Here is a 24,427-nt window from a genome sequence, read left to right on the forward strand (position 1 = left end):
CAAAGCAAAATCCTTGTAACAAATAAATGTAGTTAAGTATAAACAAATTCCCACACTGGTCACTGTCCAAAAAAATATGTCTTTTGATTCCATCAACCACAAAAGATGAGTAGCATACTTCATTATTATCTTCTTTGTCGTCATTACCTCAACTTTATAGTAATCACTCCCCTTGCACCTTCATCTTTATCACTTACACCTTTCCAAACCTCAGCATTGGATTATGTCCACTCTGCCTCATGTACTTCTAAATGCCACTGGAGAAAGTCACACACAACTTTGCCCACAAGGTCCACTACAAATTTACATTATCTAATTTTAATTAAACCTATAGTATAACATGGCAATATTTTTACTCTTCCCCATCTTATCTCTATTATAACACCCCCCCAAAGTGTCTATTTCAATTTTTCTCCTCTTCTCAAACCATTGATACTAGTTCCTACCCCTACCCCTTTCAGCTGAGGGCCTCTGCTCATACTTGACCAAGAACATTAATGCCATCATCCATCATGAACTCTGTCTACTCCCCAGTCTGACAACTGAGATTTCCTTAACCTCCCATTCACCCAGACACCCACCATTTGGGTTCCAGTCTCTGGGGAAGCATTGGCCCTAGAAGAATGACACCAAATTCAGGGTTTCACATATAATCCTCATTTTAATTTGTACGTGAAAGTATTCATTTTTTTGTCTTTTGTTTGTTAGGTTCAGAATAAAAAATTATATTTTTGAAAGAATGATAACAACTTTAGCAGAAATAAGAAGGGTAAAATGTGAAAGTATAATGGAAAATAGATTTTCCTGGTACACCAAGCCACAGTCTTCTCTTGTTCTATTCTCTTGAGAAGGGTAGACCAAGGGAAATTCAAACTCCTTACCCAAAGTGCTTTCAAAAGGGCCAGTAAGAATCAAATGAGACAATTAATAAACAAGTATTGATTAAGTACATACTTTGTTCTAGGCACTATTCTGGGTGCTGGGGATACAAAAAGAAAAATGAAACAGTACCTGGCCCGAGTAGTTTACCTTCTTTAAAGGGATGTAATAAATGTAAAGCACGTTGCAAACTTTAAAGTGTCATAAGAATTTGATATTATCATTATCATCATTTTTTTATTTTAAACTTTTTGTTTTTATATTCAGTTTCAAATTCTCTCCCTCTAACCTCTCTTCCATATATTGAGAAGGCAAGAAATGTGATACCCATTAGACATACAAAATCATGCAAAACATTTCCACATTTGCCATGTTGAAAAGAAAAGGCAAGAAAAAAATGCTTCAGTCTGTACTCAAAGTCCATCAGTTCTCTATTTCATCATGAGTCCTTTGGTATTTTCTTGGATCGTTGTACTGATCAGAGTAGCTAAGTTTTTCATAGTCTACCATTGTTACAATATTGCTGTTCCTGCGTACAATGTTCTCCTAATTCAGCTCACTTCACTTCACATCAATTCATGTAAGTCCATATTCACATGAATAGGGATAGGAACTGGACCTGTAACTTCATTGGTAGAGGATATCCAGGAATTAGGGGAAAAGCTCTTTTTTTTTGGGGGGGGGAAGAAACTCTTTACCAAGGCAGGCTGGCACCTTCTTTGTAATTTAGATATCTGGCTTAGAGCACTAAGAGGTTATGTCCTTCCCAGGTTTTTTCTGAAACCATTCCCCTTATCATTTCTTATAGCACAATAGCATTCCACTACAATCAGCCAATTCCCAATTGATGTGCATCCCCTCAGTTTCTAATTCCTTGCTGCTACAAAAAGCTGCTATAAACATTTTTGTATAAATAGTTTTTTCCTTTTTTTTTTATCTCTTTGGGGTACAGATCTAGCAACTGTATTGCTAGATCAAAGGGTATGCACAGTTTTATGGTCCTTTAGGCATAGTTTCAAATTATTCTCTGGAATGGTTAGGCCAGTTCATAGCCCCACCAACAGTGTATTAGTGTACCTACTTTTCCCATCCTCTCCAGCATTTGTCATTTTCCTTTTCTGTCAAGTTAGCCAATCTGATGACCATGAGGTGGTATTTGAGAATTGTTTTAATTTACACTTCTCTAACTATTAGTAATTTGGAGTATTTTTGTATATGACTATTTTTAGTTTTGATTTCTTCTGAAAACTACCTGTTCATATCCTTCTTTGATCTTTTATCAGTTGGAGAATAGCTCTTGTTTTTTATAAATTTGACTCAGTTCCATTTACATGTATATTATATATATATATATATATATATATATATATATATGTGTGTGTGTGTGTGTGTGTGTGTGAGTGTATATATGTATATATGTGTGTGTATATGTATGTATATATATAAATTGAGACTTTTATAAAAGAAACTTGCTGTAAAATTTTCCTTCAGTTTCTTGCATTCCTTCTAATTTTGGCTCCATTAGGTTTGTTTGTGCAAAACCTTTTAAATTTTATATAATCAAAATTTTCCATTACAGAAGCATTATGATCTTCTCTGTATCTTGCTTTGTCATAAACTCTTCCGTTATCTATAGATCTCACAGGTAATTTTTTTTCCATGCCCTAATTTGCTTATGATAAATCACGTATGTCTAAAACATTTTCATCTTACCTTGGTATATGATGTTAGATGTTGGTCTATGTCTAGTTTCTGCCAGACTACTTTCCAGGTTTCCTAGCAATTTCTATCAGATAGTGAGTTCTTGATCCAATTGCTGGAATCTTTGGGTTTATCAAACACTAGGTTACTGTGGTCATTAACTTATGTATATTGCTTACCTAATCTATTCCACTAATCAACTACTCTTTCTTAATCAGTACCAGATTGTTTTGAAGATTACCACCTTGTCATATACTGTAGTTTGAAATCTGGTACTGCTAACTCACTTTCCTCCCTCCCCCCCCCCATTGATTCCCTTGATATTCTTAACCATTTGTTCTTCCAGATGAATTTTGTCATTTTTTCTAGCTCTTTAAAATAATTCTTTCATAGTTTGATTGGTTTGGCACTGAATAAGTAAATTAACTGAGATAGTATTGTCATTGTTATTGTGTTGGCTCAGCCTACCCACGAACAATTAATATTTCTCCATTTGTTTAGATCTGTTTTTATTTGTGATCAGCACCATTGAATAATCAAGCAAATAGCAATAGAAGGCTACAGAAGTAGAAAGTGAAACATGGGTTTTCAAATGTAAACTTTAAACTGAAACTTCCATTTCTATCTCTTCCTTTTCCCCCTAGGGCCCAGACACCAACGGATATCTTACTGGCCGGAACAATGCCAATGGAGTAGACCTAAATCGAAACTTTCCAGATCTTAACACCTACATGTACTACAATGAGAAGAGTGGGGGACCCAACCACCACATACCCCTTCCAGACAACTGGAAAAATCAGGTACAGAGCTGAAATGTTTTACACAAAAATACTTGGGTGTGGAGGAATCCCTCCCTCTCATGTCTTCTCTCATTTACCTTTATTCTAACTCAATTCAGCAAGTGTTTAATAAGTCTTAACTCAAGTATTGACAGGCCCCTAACAGCAAGATCTTTTGTTTTATTCCTTGCTGTATCCCTGGTACCTGCCACAACACCCCACCCTTAGTAATGGATAAGGATAGGAACTAGATCTGCAATTTCATTAGTAGCATGAATCCATGAATGAGGCAAGAAACTCTTTACAAAGGCAGTTTGGCACCTTCTCTGTAACTTAGAGATCTGGCTAGAGCATGAAGAGGTTGTGTCTTGCCTAGGATCACACAGTCTACACTGTGTATTAGACTCAGATCTTCCTGGCTTCCAGGCCAACTCTCTGTTGTCTATACCCATACTATATCTCCCTAGCCTTTAGCCCAGAATTCCACATTTAATTAGACTCCATAAGTATTTGGTGATGGTGATGACAATAATAGGTATCCAAAACTCTATAGACAATACTCTTTCACATTTAGTTATCTATGAACATGTATCCCCTAAACAGAATGTAAGCTACTGGAGAACATGGACTGTTTCACTTTTGTATGTGCCAGTTCAATGCCTGGCATCTATTAGGTGATTAATAAATTCTTATACATTAATTGGCTGATCAGAGTCACAGCTTGGATCTGTCAGAGACAGTAAATGGCTTCCAGTCTTGTCCCTTCCATCTCTGTGTGCTACTCACATCACTCAGTCAGTCAACAAGCATGGAAGTGAGTCAGTAGTACAACCTGGAAGGAGTTGAAGACATCTTTGGCCTAGGTCTCCTCCTTAAATTTGATACTTTGGGAGGAACTAGTCAATCAGAAAGTGATGCCTCAGGGGCAGAGAGAAGTCTCGTGTCTCTCCCAATTCCAATGTGAGAAATAGTCCAGGGTGGAGTGAGTTCCATGATGAAGAGGTTTCTATGGCATGATAGAAAAAGGCCTGTGGAGATGGGTCAGCAGGGCAGCCTAGAGAGGGATGAAGGCATGCTCAGCCACGCCTTTTCTCATCTCAGTTTCATTCCCGTTGGTCTAATTAAAAGGTTGGAGATTGAGAAAATAGTAGGCCGGAAAGCAGATTTGGAGCCTTCTTTTCTTTGCCTTCCCCCTTGACTCCTTTATTAGGAGGAGGAAACTTCAGATGCCTATTTGTGTGAATTTTGTACTTCATTTTGTATGAATGTAACTAATGAGTAGTTTGGTACCTGGTGTCCTCTTGGGCCCCTGTTAACTCTTTACCTCCATATAGGTGGAACCAGAGACTGCAGCTATTATATTGTGGATGGAATCCATCAACTTTGTTCTTTCTGCCAATCTTCATGGAGGTGCAGTCGTAGCCAATTACCCATATGACAAGTCCCGTGAGCATCGGGTTCGGGGTTTCCGTCGTACTGCCGATACTCCCACTCCAGATGATAAGCTTTTCAGAAAGGTAAGCAGAAAGGCTAGATGAAGTGCCTGGCAGAGGGTGGGGCATCTAGAGAATGTGAAATCCAGCAGGTGGAAGCATCAGATCAAGTCAAGAAATCCTTGCTGAGATGCCACTGGCTACAAAGAACTATATATGAGATACTACAGAGGATACAAACCCCTATAGGAGACAATATGGTACCAGAGGGACAAAACGGCTCTGAAGTCAGAGGATCTGGGTTCAAATGCCACTTCCAATGTTTGCTACCTATATGACTTTGATGAAATCACTTAATCTTCATGGGTCTCAGTTTCCTCACTGACAAGGGTATTGGACTAGATGGTCTCCGAGGTCCTTCCAGCTCTAGACCTGTGAACCTATGATTCTTCTAAGAGCTTACAATGTTCCAGTAAGGAAACACAAAATTAACCCACAAAAACGTTTGACAGCATACAATGTCAGAAGATCTAAGTTTGAGTTCTGCTTCAGATACTTACTAGCTGTGTGACCCTAAGCAAGTCATTTAACTTCTCTTGGCTCTAGTTTTCTCATCTGTAAAATGGGGATGATAATGATGATGATGATGATGATGATGATGATGATGATGATGATAGCATCTAACTGACAGGGTTGTTGTGAGGATCAAATGACATGATGTATGTTAAGTGCTTTGCAAACCTTAAAGTGCTGATATAAATGTTAGCTATTATTTTTTTTTTGTTTGGTTGGTTTTTTGAGGCAATCAGAGTTCAGTGACTTGCCCAGGGTCACACAGCTAGAGAGTATCTGAGGCTGGATTTGAACTCAGGTCCTTCTGACTTCAGGGCTACTTCTCTATCTATTGAGTCACCTAGTTACCCTTATACTTTTTTAAAAAAAATATTTATAATGACATTGTGTGCTGAGCTCCAGCAAGTCTGCATACACAGTCATTTAATAGTTTAAGTCTTAAGACAAAGAAAGATGTGAAGAAATTTTCCACGATTGATTGCCCACTGAAGTGTATAGTTGAATAAGAACTCAGAAGAAGGAGAGTTTGTATCAGGTAAGGGTGGTTAGGAAGATTTTACAGATGAGTTTGATGTCAGAGCTATAAGACTGGATAGGTATACCAGAATATACCTATCAGAAAGATGCATCTTTCACAAACATCTGCTCTGTCTTAAATTACATGCATAAATTCTTGTTAAGGTATTATAGATGTGATGATATTTGATTATAAGTTCCTGTTAAGGTATTTATGGCATGCATGTATTAAGGAACATTTTGCTTTCCTTTTGAGCTGTTCTAATGGACATAGTACCTCCAAGAACTCTTCATTTTCTACTAACCCATAAGATAAGAAAATCATTGATTTAGGGCTACAAGTCATCTGCTCCACTTCCCTCGTTTTACAGATGAGGAAACTGAGGGCTAGAGAGGTTAAGTGACTTGCTTGAGGTCACACAGGTTGTAGGTAGCAGAACTGAGATTTAAACAAAGGTGCTCTGACCCCAAGCCTCCCAATTAAAATACACTTTAATGGATCTATGAACTGGTTGGTATGGGTCAGGAGTGGGGAACTTGTGGCCTCAAGGCCACATTTGGCCTTCTAGGTCCTCAGGTGCAGACTTTTGATTGAGTCTAAGTTTTACAGAACAAATCCTTTTATTAAAGGAGTTGTTCTGTGAAATTTGGATTCATTCAAAGGGCCGCACGGACGTAGGGGGCCACATGTGGCCTCGAGGCCGAAGGTTTCCCAACCCTGGTATAGGTACTCATTCATTGAGTTCAGATAGCAACCCAAGCCTTCTTATCCTGTTTGTGAAATTCTTTTCCATGTCTTTCTATAAATCATCCAGAAAGTATCTAGCCAATGCTTTGGATGTCTTCCTTGAAGCCTTTTAATATTTCTCTTTTTTCATTTCTTCCTTTTTTGTTTTCAGCATTTGCTTTTATGAGATTTTAAGTTCCAAATTTTTTTCTTCCCCCTCCCCAGGATGGCATGCAGTCTGACATAGGCTATATATGCGTAATCATATTAAGCATATTTCCACATTAGGCATGTTGTGAAAGACGAATCAGAACAAAAGGGAAAAATCACAAAAAAGAGGGAGAAAATAGTATGCTTCAATATGCATTGAACTCCACAGTTCTTTCTTTGCATGTGGATAATATTTTTGTTTGTTTGTTTTGAGGCAGTTGGGGTTAAGTGACTTGCCTAGGGTCACACAGCTAGTAAGTGTCAAGTGTTTGGTCTGAGGTCACATTTGAACTCAGGTTATCCCAACCTCAGGGCCAGTGCTGTATCCACTGCGCCACCTAGTTGCCCCGTGGATAGTATTTTCTATCATGAGTGTTTTGGAATTGTTTTAGATCATTGTATTGCTGAGAAGAGCTAAGTCTATCAAAGTTGGTCATCGCACAATGTTTCAGTTACAAAAGCCTTTTCTGATGTAATACTTTTCTGCCCTGTCCTAGGGAGAGCAACAAAGCCCCAGGAGGCACAGGACTGTTTGGTTTGCCATTAGCCACAAGATAAGTTTATACAAGTTAGTTTAGCACAGAGTAAGGAGGTCTGGTCTGGTCCCTGTATCTGGAAGGTCTCTCAATGAGAAGTGTAGCATCAGCAATTTGGCAGGAAACCTGTTTCAGCAGGAAGAAGAAGGAAGCTTATCTCTGGGCAGCTGAGAGCTATCCATTCAGCTTCACCACTAGACAAAACCTTCTAGCTCTTAAAAGGCCTGGATTAGCTAAAGTCAATCAAATGTCTTTAAAGGGCAAGGCTCTTCCTCAACCAATAAATCTTCAGGGTCTATATCCAAGAGGGCACTCTCCAGCCCTACTAGGCTGTCTGTGTTTCTTAGGGGAATAGTTGAGTCATCTTCCAGGTCAGGGATGGACCTATTCTTATAGGTGTCAAAACTCTCTCCTTTTTTTCTCATCCACTGACCCATCCTCTCCTTTTTTTGGGTGGGAGTTCAGGCCACTGGGATTCTGATACTTTGGGGGTATTTCCCACAATTCCCAATAAGCCAATTCCAATAAGTTTTTATTAAGCCCCTACTGTCTTCAGAGGGGGCATCTAGGTGGTGAAGTGGACAGAACACCAGGCTTGGAATCAGGAAGAACTGAGTTCAAATCTGGCCTCAGATACTTACTAGTTGTGTGACTCTGGGCAAGTCACTTAACTCTGTCTCAGTTCTTCATCTATAAAATGGAGACACACTGGAGAATGAAATGGCAAATCACTCCAGTATCTTTGCCAAGAAAACCCTCTCCAATCCATCTATGTCCCTGTCATATTAATGTTTCTTGCCTGTAGAACTGGTTACATTGCTTCTCTACTCAAAAACCTTTAGTGACTCCCTATTACCTCCTGAGCAAACTTAAAACTCCTCTGCCTGGCATTCAAGGCTTCTACAACATGGAAAGCCACCCTTTCACAAATGAGAAAAAAGTCAAAGATAAACACAAGATAGTAAGTGAAGGATGGTACTGCAGGTAGAAATGGTGGAATCAGAAGGAAGGACAGATGCAGGCAGAGAGGTCATGAGCTTTGACAAGGACATGTGGAGTTTTAGATTTGAGTGAGACATCTATGTGGACATGTCCTGGAGACAGCCAAGGACATAGATCTAGACTGCAGCTACAAAGAACATGTGAGTGTAGAAGTCATGATTGAAGTTGTGAAGAGCCAAAGATAATTCCTTAGGCAATACCTTAATTAAAAGGTCAGGAAGAAGATTAGGATTCAGGGAAGATGACAGCGAAGAAGCACAAGAGAGTGATGTCTCTGAAGCTAAGGTTAAGAGTATGAGTGGGTGACCAACAGTGTTGAAAGCTTCAGAAAGCAATAGGAGAATTTGACTTGTCTTTTTACCTTAGGTGCATAGCACAAAGCAGATTCTTAATAAATACGTAAATACTTAAATACTTGAGGGTTGAGAATGAGGAGAGGAGACCCCTGTGGTAGATCAGAAAACATATTCAATTTGGTGTCAGAAGATTAGGTGTCATTTCAGTTCTGCAGTTTTCTAACTGTATGACCTTGGGCAAGTATTCAGGCTGCCCCAGTTTCCTCTTCTATAAAATAAAGGGGTTGAACTAAATGATCTTGAAGGTCCTTTAACCTCTAACTACTATGCTCCTGTAGATTGCAAGGGGTGGAGGAGACAGTGGGTAGTGAGGAAGTGGAAACGTTTTTCAATGTTTTGCAATGAAGGGGAAAGAAGATTGGTTGATAGGACTGAAAAGACCTGAGTATTTCAATAGGCAGATGGGAACCCAACAGGCTCACATTCAACATGAAGAGAGTTCATTCAACAATGAACATTTATCAAACTCTAGTATTTATAAGACACTTTTCTGCTAAATCACAGTACCTAGCATGATAATGATATGTAAATCATAGGCACCCAGTAAGTGTTAATTCAATAGATGTAGTACAAGACCATTTGTAACACCTTATGTCCACCATCTGAGGATATAACCATGCATTTTAAACTTATAGAGAGGTTAGGGAGTTAACAAGGTTTATTGAGGGGATGATTAAATCTCCAAAAATCCCCTGGAATGTCCCTTATTATGAAGAACAGAGAAAAACAACAGCAGGCACATTCCTTCTCCTTCCCTCCCTCCTCTATGCTAGTAGTAACCTTAATCTTCCTGGATAAACTATTCTTTTCACCTTTGGTGGACTCTGTAACTCCTACACTTAAAATATCTCCAGTGGGAACCATTTTCTTGTTTCGTGCATCCCCTGAAGACTATGCTTTGTTCACCCCTCCGCCCCCAAAAGAGGCTTAGTCTTAGGCTCAGACACTGAGGCCCTGGCAAGTTACAAGGATGATATTGAGGAAAATGGAAATGGGTCTATGAAAATTAATCAATGGATCAAAGAATTTCTTGACCATAAAAATGAAGACGAGTCACCTTGTTACCCACATGCAAATTTCAGTTATTGTTGTTATGTTTATGTTGTTGCTTTAAACAGTCTGCTACTTGTTTTGTCCATGTATGTCAGTGCTCTCTACAATACAGCATAAATACAACGATATCCTGAAAAATGACCATCAAAGTACATGAAATAGCACCATAGAAACAGGATGGAATTGAGATAGTAATGGACTTGGAGGCAGGAAGGCTTGGGTTCAGATCTCCCTTGTGTGACCCTAGTCACTTAACTTTTCTGAACCTCAGTTTCCTCAACTGTAAAACAGAGTTAATTCCTGTAGTGCCTACCTCACAAGGTTATGTTATTGTGAGGCTCAATGAGATGTCTATTTAAAGCACCTTGACAATGTGAACGTGCTGTATGTTAAAACATGGCATCCAAAAAAAAATTGTTATGCTGTTTCAAAAGCCTGCTTCCAGGGTCTGCCTACACAGGAGCAGTAACATCTGTTGAAAACAGGAATATTATGATCTCCTCCTAAGTTCAGTGTCAAAGTAAATAAAGACCGATAGAGCTTAAAGGGGCATTAGAGTTCACCTAGTCTAATGTCTTCCTTTTAACAGAAGAGTAAACTGAAACCCAGAGAGCAGATTTACTCTAGTTTACAAAGTGGGGTTAATGGCAGAGCCAGTACTAGAACCTAGGGCTCCTTATTTCTCCAACCACAATGTTCCCACTACTTTGTTTTAACCCTGCTGATTAACACAGCTAATTGAGTGACTTTTGGCTTCACCCCCAATTCTAGGTGTGAACATTCCCACATAAATTTGGTATATTCTGGGTCATGTTTCCTACCGTGCTTTCCCCTCAGCTGGCCAAAGGCTATTCCTATGCACATGGATGGATGCACCTGGGCTGGAACTGTGGCGATTACTTTCCTGATGGCATCACCAATGGGGCTTCCTGGTATTCTGTCAGCAAGGGTAAGGGGGTTTCAAGGAAGAGGTGGAAGCAGATACAGTGACTTCATTATCCTGACAAACAGGCAGCATTATTCACAGTGAGGGAAAGCAAAAGGATACAACAGATGCTAAGCCTAGAGACTTGGAAAGAAAGTCTTGGGAGTGGGAGGATGGGTAAGAGAGTCACTTGTTAAACATGTGCCAGCCCACCACTGCTTGATCTCCACTTTTGATAGAGACTGAGCTGATAGGCTAGGATAATCTTCGTGGAAAAGGGTGAAGGGAGAAGATGGGGAGTTTAAGGACGTACCACATTTATCTGTCTTCTTGTGACTAATAGCATGTTTCCACTTGATGGACTTTCTCAGGGTTACTACAAACCATGGCCATGATAGTCAATATAGAGCAAACCCTTAGTTGGAAGACTGAGTGGGAAAGAACAGGGTGGGGAGCAGTTCATCACAGCTTGCCACTTGACATGCTTTAAAAAAAAATTGAACTGGATTTTTATAAATGTAAGTGATTGTGTTGTTACTAAAAGGCTTTGAAGATATAAGAGTTTTAACTGAGGACTTATTAATGCCTAAAGATACCATCATAACATAAGAATTATAAATGCTAATTTCACACTATTTCTAACAGAATTTCAATGTAACCTTTTAAGAAAAGCATTATAAGTAGTGCAAAATAGGTCATAGTTAGTGACCCAATGTCATAGAATTCCTTTAAGCTCCTTCTAAATAGATTATTTAGAAACTTTAAGGACAATTTATACTTAGCAGAATCAAAATTAAGGAAGAGTAACTGGGGCTTTTCTCCAGGATGCTAAAATTTACAGGGCTGCATCCTCAGTGAATTCCTCCAAGCACAGCCCACGCCCATGCCCCAACCTTATCCCAGGTATAAAAATGTCTAGTTATGGTCCTGGCCTGGTACTCATGAAGTCTAGAACATCTCATTTAGCATCTAAGAGGTGATAAATACCTTTTAACTGAAATAGAGCATTATAGGAGAAGAGATTTAAGGCTTGAAGGGATCTTAGAGGTCATTGAGTTCAATCTCTTCATTTTAAAGATAGGAAACTGAGGCTCAGGGACCTTATGTTACTTGCCTGGGGTCAATATAGCTAGTAAGTGTCTGAGGCAGATTTGGACCCCCGAGCTGTCCTGACCCCAAGTCCAGAATGCTGTATACCATACCACACCATAGTGGAGATGACAGACAAAATCAACTTTGTTATTTTTGAAAATCTGGCAGATATAATCTCACCTCTACAAGTACATCTTCTCAAGAACATAAATTAAAAGAGTGTTGCGTGTTGCTCATTTGTAGTGGTGCTATTGTTTCCCTAATTTCTAATAAGAGATAGAGCTGTGATTTCTAGCAGTGTAAGATACTACCTTTTCCATACAACGCATCTCTGACTTAAATTCTTGGGGAGTTGCTTGAGATACTTAGGCATTAAATGACTTGTCCATGGTCCCCTAGCTAGAAAGTGTCAGAAGTGGGATAATGTAGCTCATTGGGTCATTGATATAGAGCTTGAAGGGACCTCAAATGCCATTTAATCCAGCTCCTGTATTTTACATACCAGGAAATTGAAGCCCAGGTTGTCCTAACTCCAGTCCCTATCTACTATGCCAGGTCACTTCCTCAGAATCATAAAATTAAAATGAAAATATATAAAAATATAAATTGTTGCTTCTAAGATGTATATTTTTTTGCCTTCTTGATAGTAGGCCTATGTCTGGCCCTGGCTTTGAAAGTTTTAGTTTTAGAATTTTATCCAACAAGGAAAGATAGTATGATATAATATGGAACTAAAATAATGAACAAGAGAACCAGATTCTAGTCTCAGTTCTGCTAAACTCTGTTGTGCCACTTTCTTTTCCTGGGGCTCAGGTCCCTAATCTTTAAAATGAAGGGGTTAGACAAGATGTATCTAAAATATTTTCTAGTTCTAAGATTTGATGAACAAGGATGTGGTTTTTTGTAGAAAGAAATCATTCTATTTAGCATAATTCCCAATAATACTTAGAAATTGTTGTATCTAGCATGATTCTCAATAATATGCACCTTGTAGCCATGCTACAGGTTCTCTTTATTCAAATTAATTCATCAAAAATCGTCTCTGAAAGCCAGTTTGCTGTGTTGGTTTCCCCTGTTCCTTATTACCACGTTTGCTTGGATGTTCCATCCCAAAGTAAAACTGTCCGACTAAAAAAGCGGGATGTATATGATCCCCTTAGTTCTCAGCAGAGGTTTGCTAGAGCCAGATGTTACTGGCTGCCAATTGTTAAATTTTCAGTGTGAGAATTTATACCTCAGAAATCGACAAATGCTATAAATCAGAGCTTGATTTATTGCATTGTTGGCTGTCTAGACTTAGGAAAGTGGTGGAGAAAATAGAAAAAATGCTGATTAAACTTAAAAATATGTCATGAGCAGGTCCCCCTAACAAACCCCCAACCACACTCCAGCCCCGAAAACCAATTGTTAAATATCAACCAGTACACTTCTGGTTCTAAGTCGCTGGCATTAAGGAGGTTTGGGAAATGATGAAGAAAAAGTAAATTTTAAGTCTGTGAAATGGAGAAGAAATATTAGGCATTTCCTGGTGGTGGGAGTTGCTTTAAAAGGATAGAAAGTGGGAGAGATATTGGAAATTTGGGGCGGAAAGACTATTTCATAAGGAAGAAAGAATTTAGAGGCCAAGAGGTAGAAGAGAAAGTATTAAGGGATGGAAGAGTTCCAGTTGAGAGGCAAGATAGGGTGTTCAGATGTACAAATCTGCTACTGTGCCCTTTCCGTCATAGGAATGCAAGACTTCAATTACCTCCATACGAACTGCTTTGATATCACTCTGGAATTGAGTTGCAATAAGTTTCCACGCCAGGAGGAGCTGCAAAGGGAGTGGCTTGGCAACCGGGAGGCATTGATTAGTTTCCTGGAAGAGGTAAAAAGTAAAAGCATTTCTGGGAAGTCCCAACTTTTAATTTCCATATTCTCACCACAAAAAAGGAGAGATTTCTTAGTTGTAAATGAAGGTTTTTTTGGAGCCCACACACACTGCTCTAACAGACTCTCCCTCTGTGGATTTCTTATAGTGTCTAAGATGTCCAATGTGATGTCCTTAGCCCTTAGTTCTTCCCCCTACTCCTTCCCAAGTGCCCCATTGATATTAATTAATTTATTCACCACATTTTTGTCTACTGTGTCCACAACAAAAATTTTCTCCCAGTTTTATGACTTTGGAGGTGCCTCTGCCTTTTATTCATACATATTTATCCCTGTCCTCACTACCAAATCCTATATCTGGTGGTCAATCATCAAGTCCTAATGATTATTCCCATAGCTCCAGCCCATATTCTTTTCTCCAGTCTCCTTATTTATAATCCTGCACACAGCAAGCAATAAGGCATCATTTTCTTTCTTAGGAATCCTTTCAGTATCACTCTTTTTTTTCTTCCTCATCACCTCCGAAATACTTTAAGTGCCTAATTGCATGTGATGCTTCTAAGTAAGTATTCTGCAGAGAGATTTGGATGGCCGTGGAGGTTAGAGAGCCGAAATATCCAAGGGAAAGGGCATAAGGAAACTTACTTGCCTTGGAGATTCTAACTTTCTACCCCAAATAGAAATAAAGCTATTGTCATTTGGGACTTTTGGTTGATAGAATGAATAAAACAAAGACAGAATTTTGTTCTTTATGGAAGAGCTCTCTCACTTTCCTTTTCTTAAGTCCCCAGTTAGACCCCCCATAGATATCCCTTAAATGAATGGGGAGCAGCTCTTACCCCACCATGACTTCTTCTGGCAGGTTCACCATGGCATCAAGGGAATGATATTCGATGAAAATAACAATGGCATCGCAGGAGCAGTAATTTCTATTAATGGGATATCTCATGATGTCACTTCAGGTAAGTATCCACTGTTTATTGCTCCATCTTGTCAGTCATCACCATCTATCCTCCCCCACCACCACCATGGGTATAAGCCAGCAAGGCTGACAGTGAATTGAAAAGCTGAATCAGGCACTCATAATTTTTTTTTAAGAAAAAAAAAACAGACAAAACAAATCACACATACACATTGCTGCTAAGGTAAGTAAGTTATACCTGGACACGTAGGTATTGGAAAAGTAGCAATTCTGTGCCATGGAAGTTTGGAGCTCTTCTATACAATAATGTTTTAATTTGTGTTATTGTTACTTTTCTATATGATCAATTTCACCCACTAGATTTTATAGTTCTCAAGGACAAGGAAAACATAAAACAAAGTGCTATATCCTCTCACCAAAGGTGTTTAATACCATCATGGAGGAGGTCCAGCTCAGAATACCAATCAGTAAATTCTCTATAGACATATAGAGGGGTGACAGTTGTGCTGATGCAATGGATGAATGAAAAAACATTTATTAAGCACCTATTGTGCTAGCTACCGGGAATAAATACAAAAGATATTATCTGCCTTCAAAAAGTTTTTATTCAAATAAGGGAAGGTAACACATATAAGGAATGGTGGACATGGAAAAAAAACGTCTAGTCTGGGAAGTCACAGGGATTGTCAATGAAGTCACAGGGCAGTTGAATTCAGTCGTGGTGATAGTATTCTTAGTTACTGTTCTCAGAGAAAGAACAAGTGAGGGGCAGGGAGAGGATGGGGAAGGTGCTAGATTGGTGGCAGGACAGATGGTAAGATGCCTAGGTAAGCCCCTGGTTCAATGGCAGATGACTGAATGCTATGTGAGGTGTGGTTTGGGACTGGCTAGGTATAATGGGTTAGGAAATAATAATAATAATAGCTAGTAGCATTTACACAGTGCTTTAAAGTATGAGGTAACTGAGGCTCCCAGAAGTTAAGTGACTTGCCCATGGTCACACAGTTACTAAATGTTTGAGGCCAAATTTAAATTCAGGTCTTCCTGACTCTAAATCCAGTGTTTGATCTACTCTGCTACCTAGTTGCTTTAGAGTTTTCATTCACTCAACCACAAATCAGGACAGCTCAGTGCCTGAACAAGTCTCAAATATGAAAGAGCTAACTCCTCAAAGGAGTAAAGCTATGGTCTTTGGAGGTCTGGTCTGGAGAGTTGTTACTCCAGGGGATGAGAAGATGGACAAGGGTATGGCAGATGGCAAGATGCCCAGACAAGCCCCGGTTTCTGGTGGATGGCTAGGTGATAAGTGAACATTGCAGAGCCTCCTAAATGAGATCTGTCATCACTGAAGAGTCCATCAAAGTTAGCCACATAGGATTAAAGCCAAAGGGATAATGAATGTCTATACCATGGTAAATGAACATCCAGACCATTGGATGTATAACCTATAGAGCTGAGCCATCAGTACATACATATTGCTTGGATACTACAGATGGACAATGAATTTAGCCCAGAATTGAAGAGAAAGAAAATGGTGGAATGGATTGTCTTTCAATGGTCTCAAACTTCTCCCTGAAACAAATGTCATTGTACTTCTGGAGCTTTGCGGATAAAGCATGAAACAGCATTGTTTCTGAAGAATTTATGCTGTGGACTACCCAAAGGCCAATGGGGAGGCCCAAGTTGGACAGAGGTGGGCATAATAACATATTACTAAAGAACTATGCACAAGAAATGGCATAAGGATTATTATACCAGACATTCATGACTAGAAAAGGAAGTGGGTCAGGAAGAATAAGGAATAATCATTGAAAAACTTATATGATCAGTAAATATCCATGTAATGTCAAGAGATATAAAGGAAGACATCATTGTATTGGTTGTTCTCATGACAAGAAACTATGAGAAGATGTAGACACATAGACAAAAGTGTACACAATCTTCATAGCATCACCCATGTTGATGAAATCATATAGCTCCATTAAAGTAACCTAGCACCATGCTTTGCACATAGTAGGTGTTTAGTAAAATGTTAAATTAGTTTGAATGTTGATTATAGGAAATAAGCAACTTTTCTATCATCAGGTATTCAGAATCCTGTGAACACAAAAATTCTTTATTAATAATAATTTCTGGATTGTAAGTATTGAAATCTTAAGTATTGAAGTAAAAACGGAACAAAGAATTTTTTCACCTGAGATAAATATTACAAACCATGGCCATAGTAGTCAGTATAGAGCATACCCTTAGTTGGGAGACAGAGTGGGAAAGAGCAGGGTGGGGAGGAGCGCATCCCAGCTTGTCACTTGACAGCTTCCCATTTTAACTAATTATTGTTGCTAATTAGGTTCTAAATTCAGTTGGTTTTATATGGTTGAAGGACTGAAAGTACTCATTGGCACCCTGTAATTTAGTACTCAGGTTAAAGTCTCAGTCACCTCACTCTAATTATGATGTATTAGAGAGACAAGAAGATTAGTTAAATGAATTTGTTCATGCCTCAGAGTGAAATATTTGGTCAGCAAGACAGACAATTAGAGATAGTATAGAGAAGTATAATTAGGAGAGGCAGCTTGGCACAGTGAAGAGAAGGCTAGATTTAGAATCAGAAGGGGTGAGTTCAGATTTCAGCTCTGAAACTTTATGACCTGGGTGAACTTCCCATAAGGAGACTTATCTATAAAATGAAGAGTTGGACTAGATCAGAGGTTCTTAACCTTGTTATGTCATGGACCCCTTTGGCGCAATATGATGAAGCCTATGACCCCTTCTCTCTCTTTTTTTTCCTTTTTTTTTGGAGGGGTAGGCAATTGGGGTTAAGTGACTGCCCAGAGTCACACAGCTAGTGAGTGTTATGTGTCTGAGGTCGGATTTGAACTCAGGTCTTCCTGACTTCAGGGCCAGTGCTCTATCCACTGCACCACCTAGCTGCTTCTTATGACCCCTTCTCAGAACAGGTTTTTTAATGCATTAAATAAAATACACATGAGTATCAAGGAAATCAATTAAAATATATTGAAGCAAACAAACAAATTCAGGCACCCAGGTTAAGACCCCCTGAGCTAGGTCATCCTCAATTTCTCTTCTAGCACTAAATAACATAATCATTTGCTAATGGCATAGAATGACCTAGATGCTTGCTTCAAGGTGGAGTGTAGGGTATTGCTGTGATACATGGACAGGACTACATTGTTTTGGAGGTAGGAAGCAAAAAAGGAAAATGACAAAGAAGAAATAAATCATTCAGAGGGCATTTCATATTAACAAAGGAAAAAAAAGGTAGGAAAAAGAAAGTTGAGAAGGAAAGGTTCTTGGTCATCCCAAAAGAAAACTGCATTTTACAAAGACGGGGGAAGGGTCAAGCTCTAGGCGAAACATAAATTTAATAACATTTAACTATGAATAACAAAGCAGAGCCAAACATATAGCAGGCACTCAATAAATGCTTGTTGACTTGATAATAAAACAGGATAGTTGATTTTTTTCTGAACAAAATAAAAAACATTATAAAAAAGGTAGAAAAATGGAATAATGGTGATAGCTACCATTTATACAACATTAAGATTTGCAAGACATTTTGCAAATATTATCTCATTTGATCCTTACAACAACCCTGTCAGGCAGATGCTATTATTATCTCCATTTTACAGATGAAGAAATAAGGCTGACAGAGGTTAAGTGATCTGTGAAGGGTCATACAGATAATCAATGAGATAGGATTTGAACTCAGGACTTCCTGACTCCAAATCCAATTGTAATAGTTATAATGTTAAATTGATGTAAATAGATTGAATGTCTCCATTTTTATAGGGTTATATGTGGAATGTGTTATTTAAAAAAAACAGAACCCAGTAATATATTGTCCACAAGAACTGCATGTAATGCAAAATGACAAGTATGTTTCAGTCAAGAGGCAGTGTGGTTGCTAGCTTGAGAAAATCTGATGAAGCAATAATGACATCTGATTAAGTTTAGTACAAAACTAAAATAATCAAAAGAAATAAATAAGGAAATTAAAGTGTGCTAAAATATTCAACCAATAATGAAATTGTATCAACTTAAAATGTAAATGCAATAAATAACATTCCAATTTCAGGTACAATGTACCTGTGACCACATTAATCTGTGGGTGCTTTCTCCCAGTGATACAGATTTCGACCTTTGCAGGCTTGTTCATGCTACAAATCTTGTCCATATTCTACCATAAATATGCTATAGGGGATCCATCCAACATGTTAGGGATCTTCCTCAAGTTCTCTGGCTTTCTTCAAGACTCTATTCAAGTCACACCTCTTCCAGGAAGCCTTTCCTAGTTCCTCTGTTGCTAGTGACTTCTGAGGTTACCTTCAATCTTCTCTCTGTTTCTCTTTCTGCGTGTGTGTGTGTGTGTGCGTGTGTGCGTGTGTGTGTGTGTGTGTGTGTATGTGTGTGTGTGTGTATAAAATCTTGTATGGACCTAGTTATTTACATTTATTACATTAGTTATATTACCTTTGCTCTTACCACATGACCAGTTCATCTTTTTTGCTTAAACTTTTCTTCCATAATGAAATAATACAACAGTAAAATTTTACAAAGGACAAGCTCACATTTTAGAATTTTTAATGTGGTCCAGTTCTACATAGGATTTCCCTATTTCATCTTCCCCAGGAAATGTTGATATGTAAGCTGCAATTAGCTTGGTAGCAATCTATTTACTTTAGCTCATAATGAGTACTTCAAAGAGAGATGACCCAGTCTCCCATGCAATGTTTCTTATTGTATATCAGTCTATTTTATACCTCTCGGGTGTCAAGGAAAATCGTGCTTACTCAGCCACTGACAGGTCTAATGAGGCTATTTATTAGGAAAAGGATACAGTGAAAGAGCACTGTGATGAGCTACACAGTCATCTGGAGTTCTAGAATCTTTTAATTCTGGGATACGTATGTACACAGATGTCATAAACATATTCATCCACCTAGACACAGCCAAGGAGAGTTCCTAGACTCACTAACTAACTGTCCAGGCTCAGCTGTCTCACATGGCATTCCGGGTGTAAGTGTTTTATCCAACTTCGGTCATCATAAATTCTGCTTACCAAAGAGAAGAACGCCCAACAGGAATCAAATATTGGCACAGAAATCAAGGTATTGGTTAAGGTTGAATAAGGAACAGCTGAGATGTTCAGCACAAAGAACATTTCAGAGACATGATACAGGGACAATCAAGAGAGAGCAGATCCCATAGACTTTCACTATTAACATCTCTGTTTTGAGAACCTCTGATCTTTCTTTCCTTGTCTTCTGCTTTCATTTATAAAGAAAATGTCAATATGGCTTTGACTTGATTCTTCTAATACTGTGTCTCTCATTGATCTTTGGACAGAGATTGCATATTAAAAGTATTCATTTATATAACATGATTTATTAAGCACCAGCTGTGTGCTAGAAGGGCACAGCCAGGTGGTACGGTGGATAGAGTACCAGGCCTGGAGTCAGGAAGACTCATCTTCCTGAGTTCAAATCTGGCTTCAGACCCCTTATTAGCTGTGTGACCCCTGGACAAGTCACTTAACCCTGTTCACCTCAGTTTCCTCATCTGTAAACTTAGACACTTAACACTTAATAGCTGTGTGACCCTGGGCAAGTCACTTAACCTCAGCGCCTAGCAAAAAACAAACAAACAAAAATAAATAAATAAAATGAGCTGGAGAAGGAAATGGCAAATCACTCTAGTATCTTTGTCAAGGAAACCCCAAATGGAGTCACAAAGAGATGGACACAACTGAACAACAACAACTGTGCTAGAAGAGGCAGTTAGGTAGCTCAGTAGAGAGAGCATTGGGCCTAGAGTCAGGAAGACCTGAGTTCAAATCCAGCCTCAGACACTTAGTAGGTGTGTGACCCTAGGCAAATCACTTAACCTCTATTTGCCTTAACCCATTGGAGAAGGAAATGGCAAAACGTTCCAGTATCTTTGCCAAGAAAACACCATGGACAGCATGATCCATGGAGTCACGAAGAGGTAAACATGGCTCAACAACAACATCAACACTGTTTTAGACCCTGGAGATACAAAAACCATAGGGGGCAGCTAGGTGGCACAGTGGAGCTCTGGCCTTGGAGTCAGGAGGACCTGAGTTCAAATCTGGTCTCAGACACATGACACCTACTAGCTATGTGACCCTGGGCAAATCACTTAACCCTGATTGCCTCACCAAAAAGCAAAAACACAAAAACAATAGGAAAAACATTAGCTGCTTTCAAGAAGCTTACATTCTATTGGGAGGAAACATATCCACAGATAAGTAAATATAAAATACATATGTAAGGTAAATATAAAATTAGTTGTTGGGACACTAGAGGACACTAGAAACTGGAGGATTCAGAATAGACTCAGCTCAGATATTGCTCGCCACATGAGGCTTGTCCTGATCCCTGCTATTGCTGGATTTAACAAACTGACAATGTTCTTTGACTCCTGTGATCCTATTATTAAAACAAGACTCTTAGGATGTAGTTTAAAGTGGAAAAAGGAATTATATGTCCAATAATATTCCTAGTTCTTAGCATAGTGTTGACATATACTAGATGTTTAATAAATCTTTATCGATTAATTGATTCATAGCTATTTCATTTATAATAAATAAATGATTTACTTGTAATAGTGAAAAAATCACATATAACCAATATGTCCTTGACAGCAGGGGCAGTCTTCTTTTTCTCTTTGTGCCTCTGGTATTTGGCTCAAAGCTTAACACATACTAAGACCTTAAAAAAAACTTTGTTCATTCAATCATTCGCTGTTGAAAATGATTCAATATGCAGAATGCAGAGTAAAGATGGTTGAACTGGAAATTAGCAAACCCATTGAACACAACTATATAAAAAATAACATCAAAACTAAATGCACGCGCACACACACACACACAGAGATATACACAGACATGCAGATGAGAGCTTACAAATTAACAGAATAAAGAAATTATTAGTTGAAGTATATATATATATGTGTGTTTATGTATGTATGTATGTATAGAATTAATGTAAATCTGATTACATGGTTATGATTTTACTGATTTTTTTTTGTTCTTTGTTTTTGCGATCCTGAGTTTGTATATTGGTATAGAGAACTCCCAAACAAGCCACTCCTTCTATCAACGTAGATTGTTGTTGTTTTCAGCTGTTTCATTCTTGTTTGATTCTTCATGACTCCCATTTGAGGTTTTCTTGGCAGAGATACTAGAATGGTTTGCCATTTCCTTCTCCAGCTTATTTGACAGAAGAAGAAACTGAGGTAAACAGAGTTAAGTAACTTGTCCAGGGTCGCACAGCTAGTGTCTAAAACTTTTTTTGAATTCAGGTCCTCCTGACTGCAGTCTTGGCATTCTACCTACTGAGCTACCTAACTGCCCTCCAATGCAGTTTAGCAACTGCTCAACACTTTATAATTTTAGAGATAATCAAGGCAAACTCCAGCCTAATGCAGGGATTCCTTCTACAGAATTCCTAACAAATAACTATTTTCCTCTGCTTGAATTTTTTTTGTTTTTAGTTACTTATTTAGTATTTTATTTTTCCACAATTACCTGTTAAAACAATTATTAATATTCATTTAAAAATTTTTGAGTTCCAATTCTCTCCTTCCCTGCCCCCCTTCATTGAGAAGACAAGCAATTTAATATAGGTTATACATGTATAGTCAGGCAAAAAATAGTTCCTTATTAGTCATGTTGTAATAGAAAACATGAACCAAAAAAGAAAAATCTCCAAAAACTCCAAGAAAAACAATCTGCTTGAATATTTTGTCAGTCATTCAGTCAACAAGAATTTATGAAATGCCTCCTATGTGCCAGGCACTGTGCTAAGCACAGGAGCTAAAAAGCAAAGCAAAGGATAGCCACCAGTCTAATGGGAGATACAACATCCAGATGCCTATGTACAAACAAGATATAGCAGGATAAATTGAAGATAATCAACAGAGGGAAGGCGTTTGTGTTAAGGGGGGGTTAGGAAAGGCTTATTGCCAAGGTGAAATGTTAGCTGGGACCTGAAGGATGTCAGAGAAAGAAGGAGGGAGATAAGGATGGAGAGAATTCCAGGCATGGGGGGACAGCCAGCGAAAATGCCGCAAATCAGGAGATGGAGTATCTTCTGAGAGGGTTGGGGAGGGGAAGGCCAGTGTCACTGAATCCAGAGTATGTGAGGGTGAGTAAGGTGGGAGGAGACTGAAAAGGCAGAAAAGGCCAGGTTATGAGGATTTAATATTTGATCCTGAAGGAAATCAGGAGGCATTAGAATCAGTGCTCCTCTTAAAAAGAAGTGCCCAAAAGAATAGCAAGTTGTAAATAACAGATTTGCAGTTTCACGCACAAGCATCTTTTTAAAAAAATTATGCTATGTTATACAAATACTTGTTTTATTCTATTCATTAAAAGTAAATAAAAATTAAAAGAGAGAGAGAGAGAGAGAGAGAGAGAGAGATGCCCAGAATGGAACCTCTTATTTTAGATGTTATTTGACCCATGCAGAGTACAGTGGAATTAATATGTATCTCTGTGATTGGCTCTTTCTTTTAATGTCCTTAATTCGCATTAATGTTATGATAGCTGTGCCACCCTGCCGTGGGATGTACATCTTGTGGTCAACTAAGACCTTCAGGTTGTTGTTTTTTTTGGTGGGGGGAAGAGCTTTGTGTTTACATTTGGGTCATCTGGTCACTGTATAAGCAGGTTTCCAGTTTACAGGTTGAATCTTACCCTTATGGTTTTTAGGTAAACAGGGTGATTACTTCCGGCTGCTACTACCAGGTACTTACACTGTCACTGCCACAGCACCTGGGTATGGATCAGAGACAGTGACGGTGACAGTTGGACCTGCAGAGCCAAAGCAGGTGAGTTGGGCTGATGTTTTGTAATATCTTTCTTGTTGATGTAGAAAGTTTTAGTGCTTATAGTTCTAGTTCACAGTTCTAGCTTTTGCCAACCTCTTCTTCTTTTCCTCTTTCTACCTTACTTCTTCATATCCTATTTTTCTTCTGTACCTCCTTCTCAAACTATCCCTTCCCTGCTTCCTTTCCCTTTTTTTACTATGGAAGGGATGGCGCCTTTCCCAAAGTCCATGTTGGCTCTGATATGAACTATGTGTCTTTGGGCAAATCACCACCTTTCACTGCAAGGAGGGATAAAACTCCCACTGCCTATTTTATAGGGATATTATAAGGAAAGCATTTTATAAAATGAAGTACTGTGTATAACCTATATCAGATTGCTTGCCATGTTGGGGAGGGAGGGAGAAAAACTTGGAACTCATAAAGTCTTAAAAAAAATTTATGTTGAAAACTACTTTAAAAAATAAAATACTATTTACCCAAAAGAATCTTTAAAATCAAGTAAAGTGCTATAGAAATGTTAGATGTTATTTTTGTATCATCCTATGGCCTCCAAGGGTCCCTCCCAGCCCTAAACCTATGATATCTATGGTGGTTGTGATTTCTATCACTTAGATGCCAGTTTCACTTTCTGACTTCACCAAGGAAATCCACCAGGTGGCTCCACTAGTGCTTCCTTTCCTAGCACCGCATCCCTTGGTCAAGCCTGTTGTCTGTACAACCCATGTCATATTTGGCACTGAGACCAGATGAAGGCTCTAAATGACTTTTAATTTTTCATCTAGCGAGTAAAAATTAGAGAAGAAATAGCCAGTCAAGGCTCAGTTTCAGCCACAGAATCACTGAAACAGAACTGAAAGGGACTTGAGAATTCATGCAGTCCAACACACCAATACTACCATTATACACGTGAGGAAACCACAGATACAGCCCCATTCGTCCCACCTGCTCTGCAACCCACCCATCAAGTCTACAGTCTCCAT

At 38.7% G+C, this 24,427-nt stretch overlaps 1 protein-coding gene across 1 annotated transcript in view; it reads left to right on the plus strand.

The window, feature by feature from the left end:
- Window positions 1–24,427, plus strand: part of CPN1 (carboxypeptidase N subunit 1) — a 58,031-nt gene that overhangs the window by 26,886 nt on the left and 6,718 nt on the right. The window contains exons 3-8 of the mRNA XM_020997064.2: window positions 3,225–3,380; window positions 4,694–4,876; window positions 10,603–10,714; window positions 13,510–13,649; window positions 14,514–14,613; window positions 23,329–23,447. Of these exons, the coding sequence (XP_020852723.2) occupies window positions 3,225–3,380; window positions 4,694–4,876; window positions 10,603–10,714; window positions 13,510–13,649; window positions 14,514–14,613; window positions 23,329–23,447 (810 nt within the window). The remainder of the gene's footprint in view (window positions 1–3,224; window positions 3,381–4,693; window positions 4,877–10,602; window positions 10,715–13,509; window positions 13,650–14,513; window positions 14,614–23,328; window positions 23,448–24,427) is intronic.

This window comes from Phascolarctos cinereus, unplaced genomic scaffold, assembly GCF_003287225.1.
Source record: "Phascolarctos cinereus isolate Bilbo 61053 unplaced genomic scaffold, phaCin_HiC Scaffold_3;HRSCAF=262, whole genome shotgun sequence".
NCBI classification, from domain to species: Eukaryota; Metazoa; Chordata; class Mammalia; order Diprotodontia; family Phascolarctidae; genus Phascolarctos; species Phascolarctos cinereus.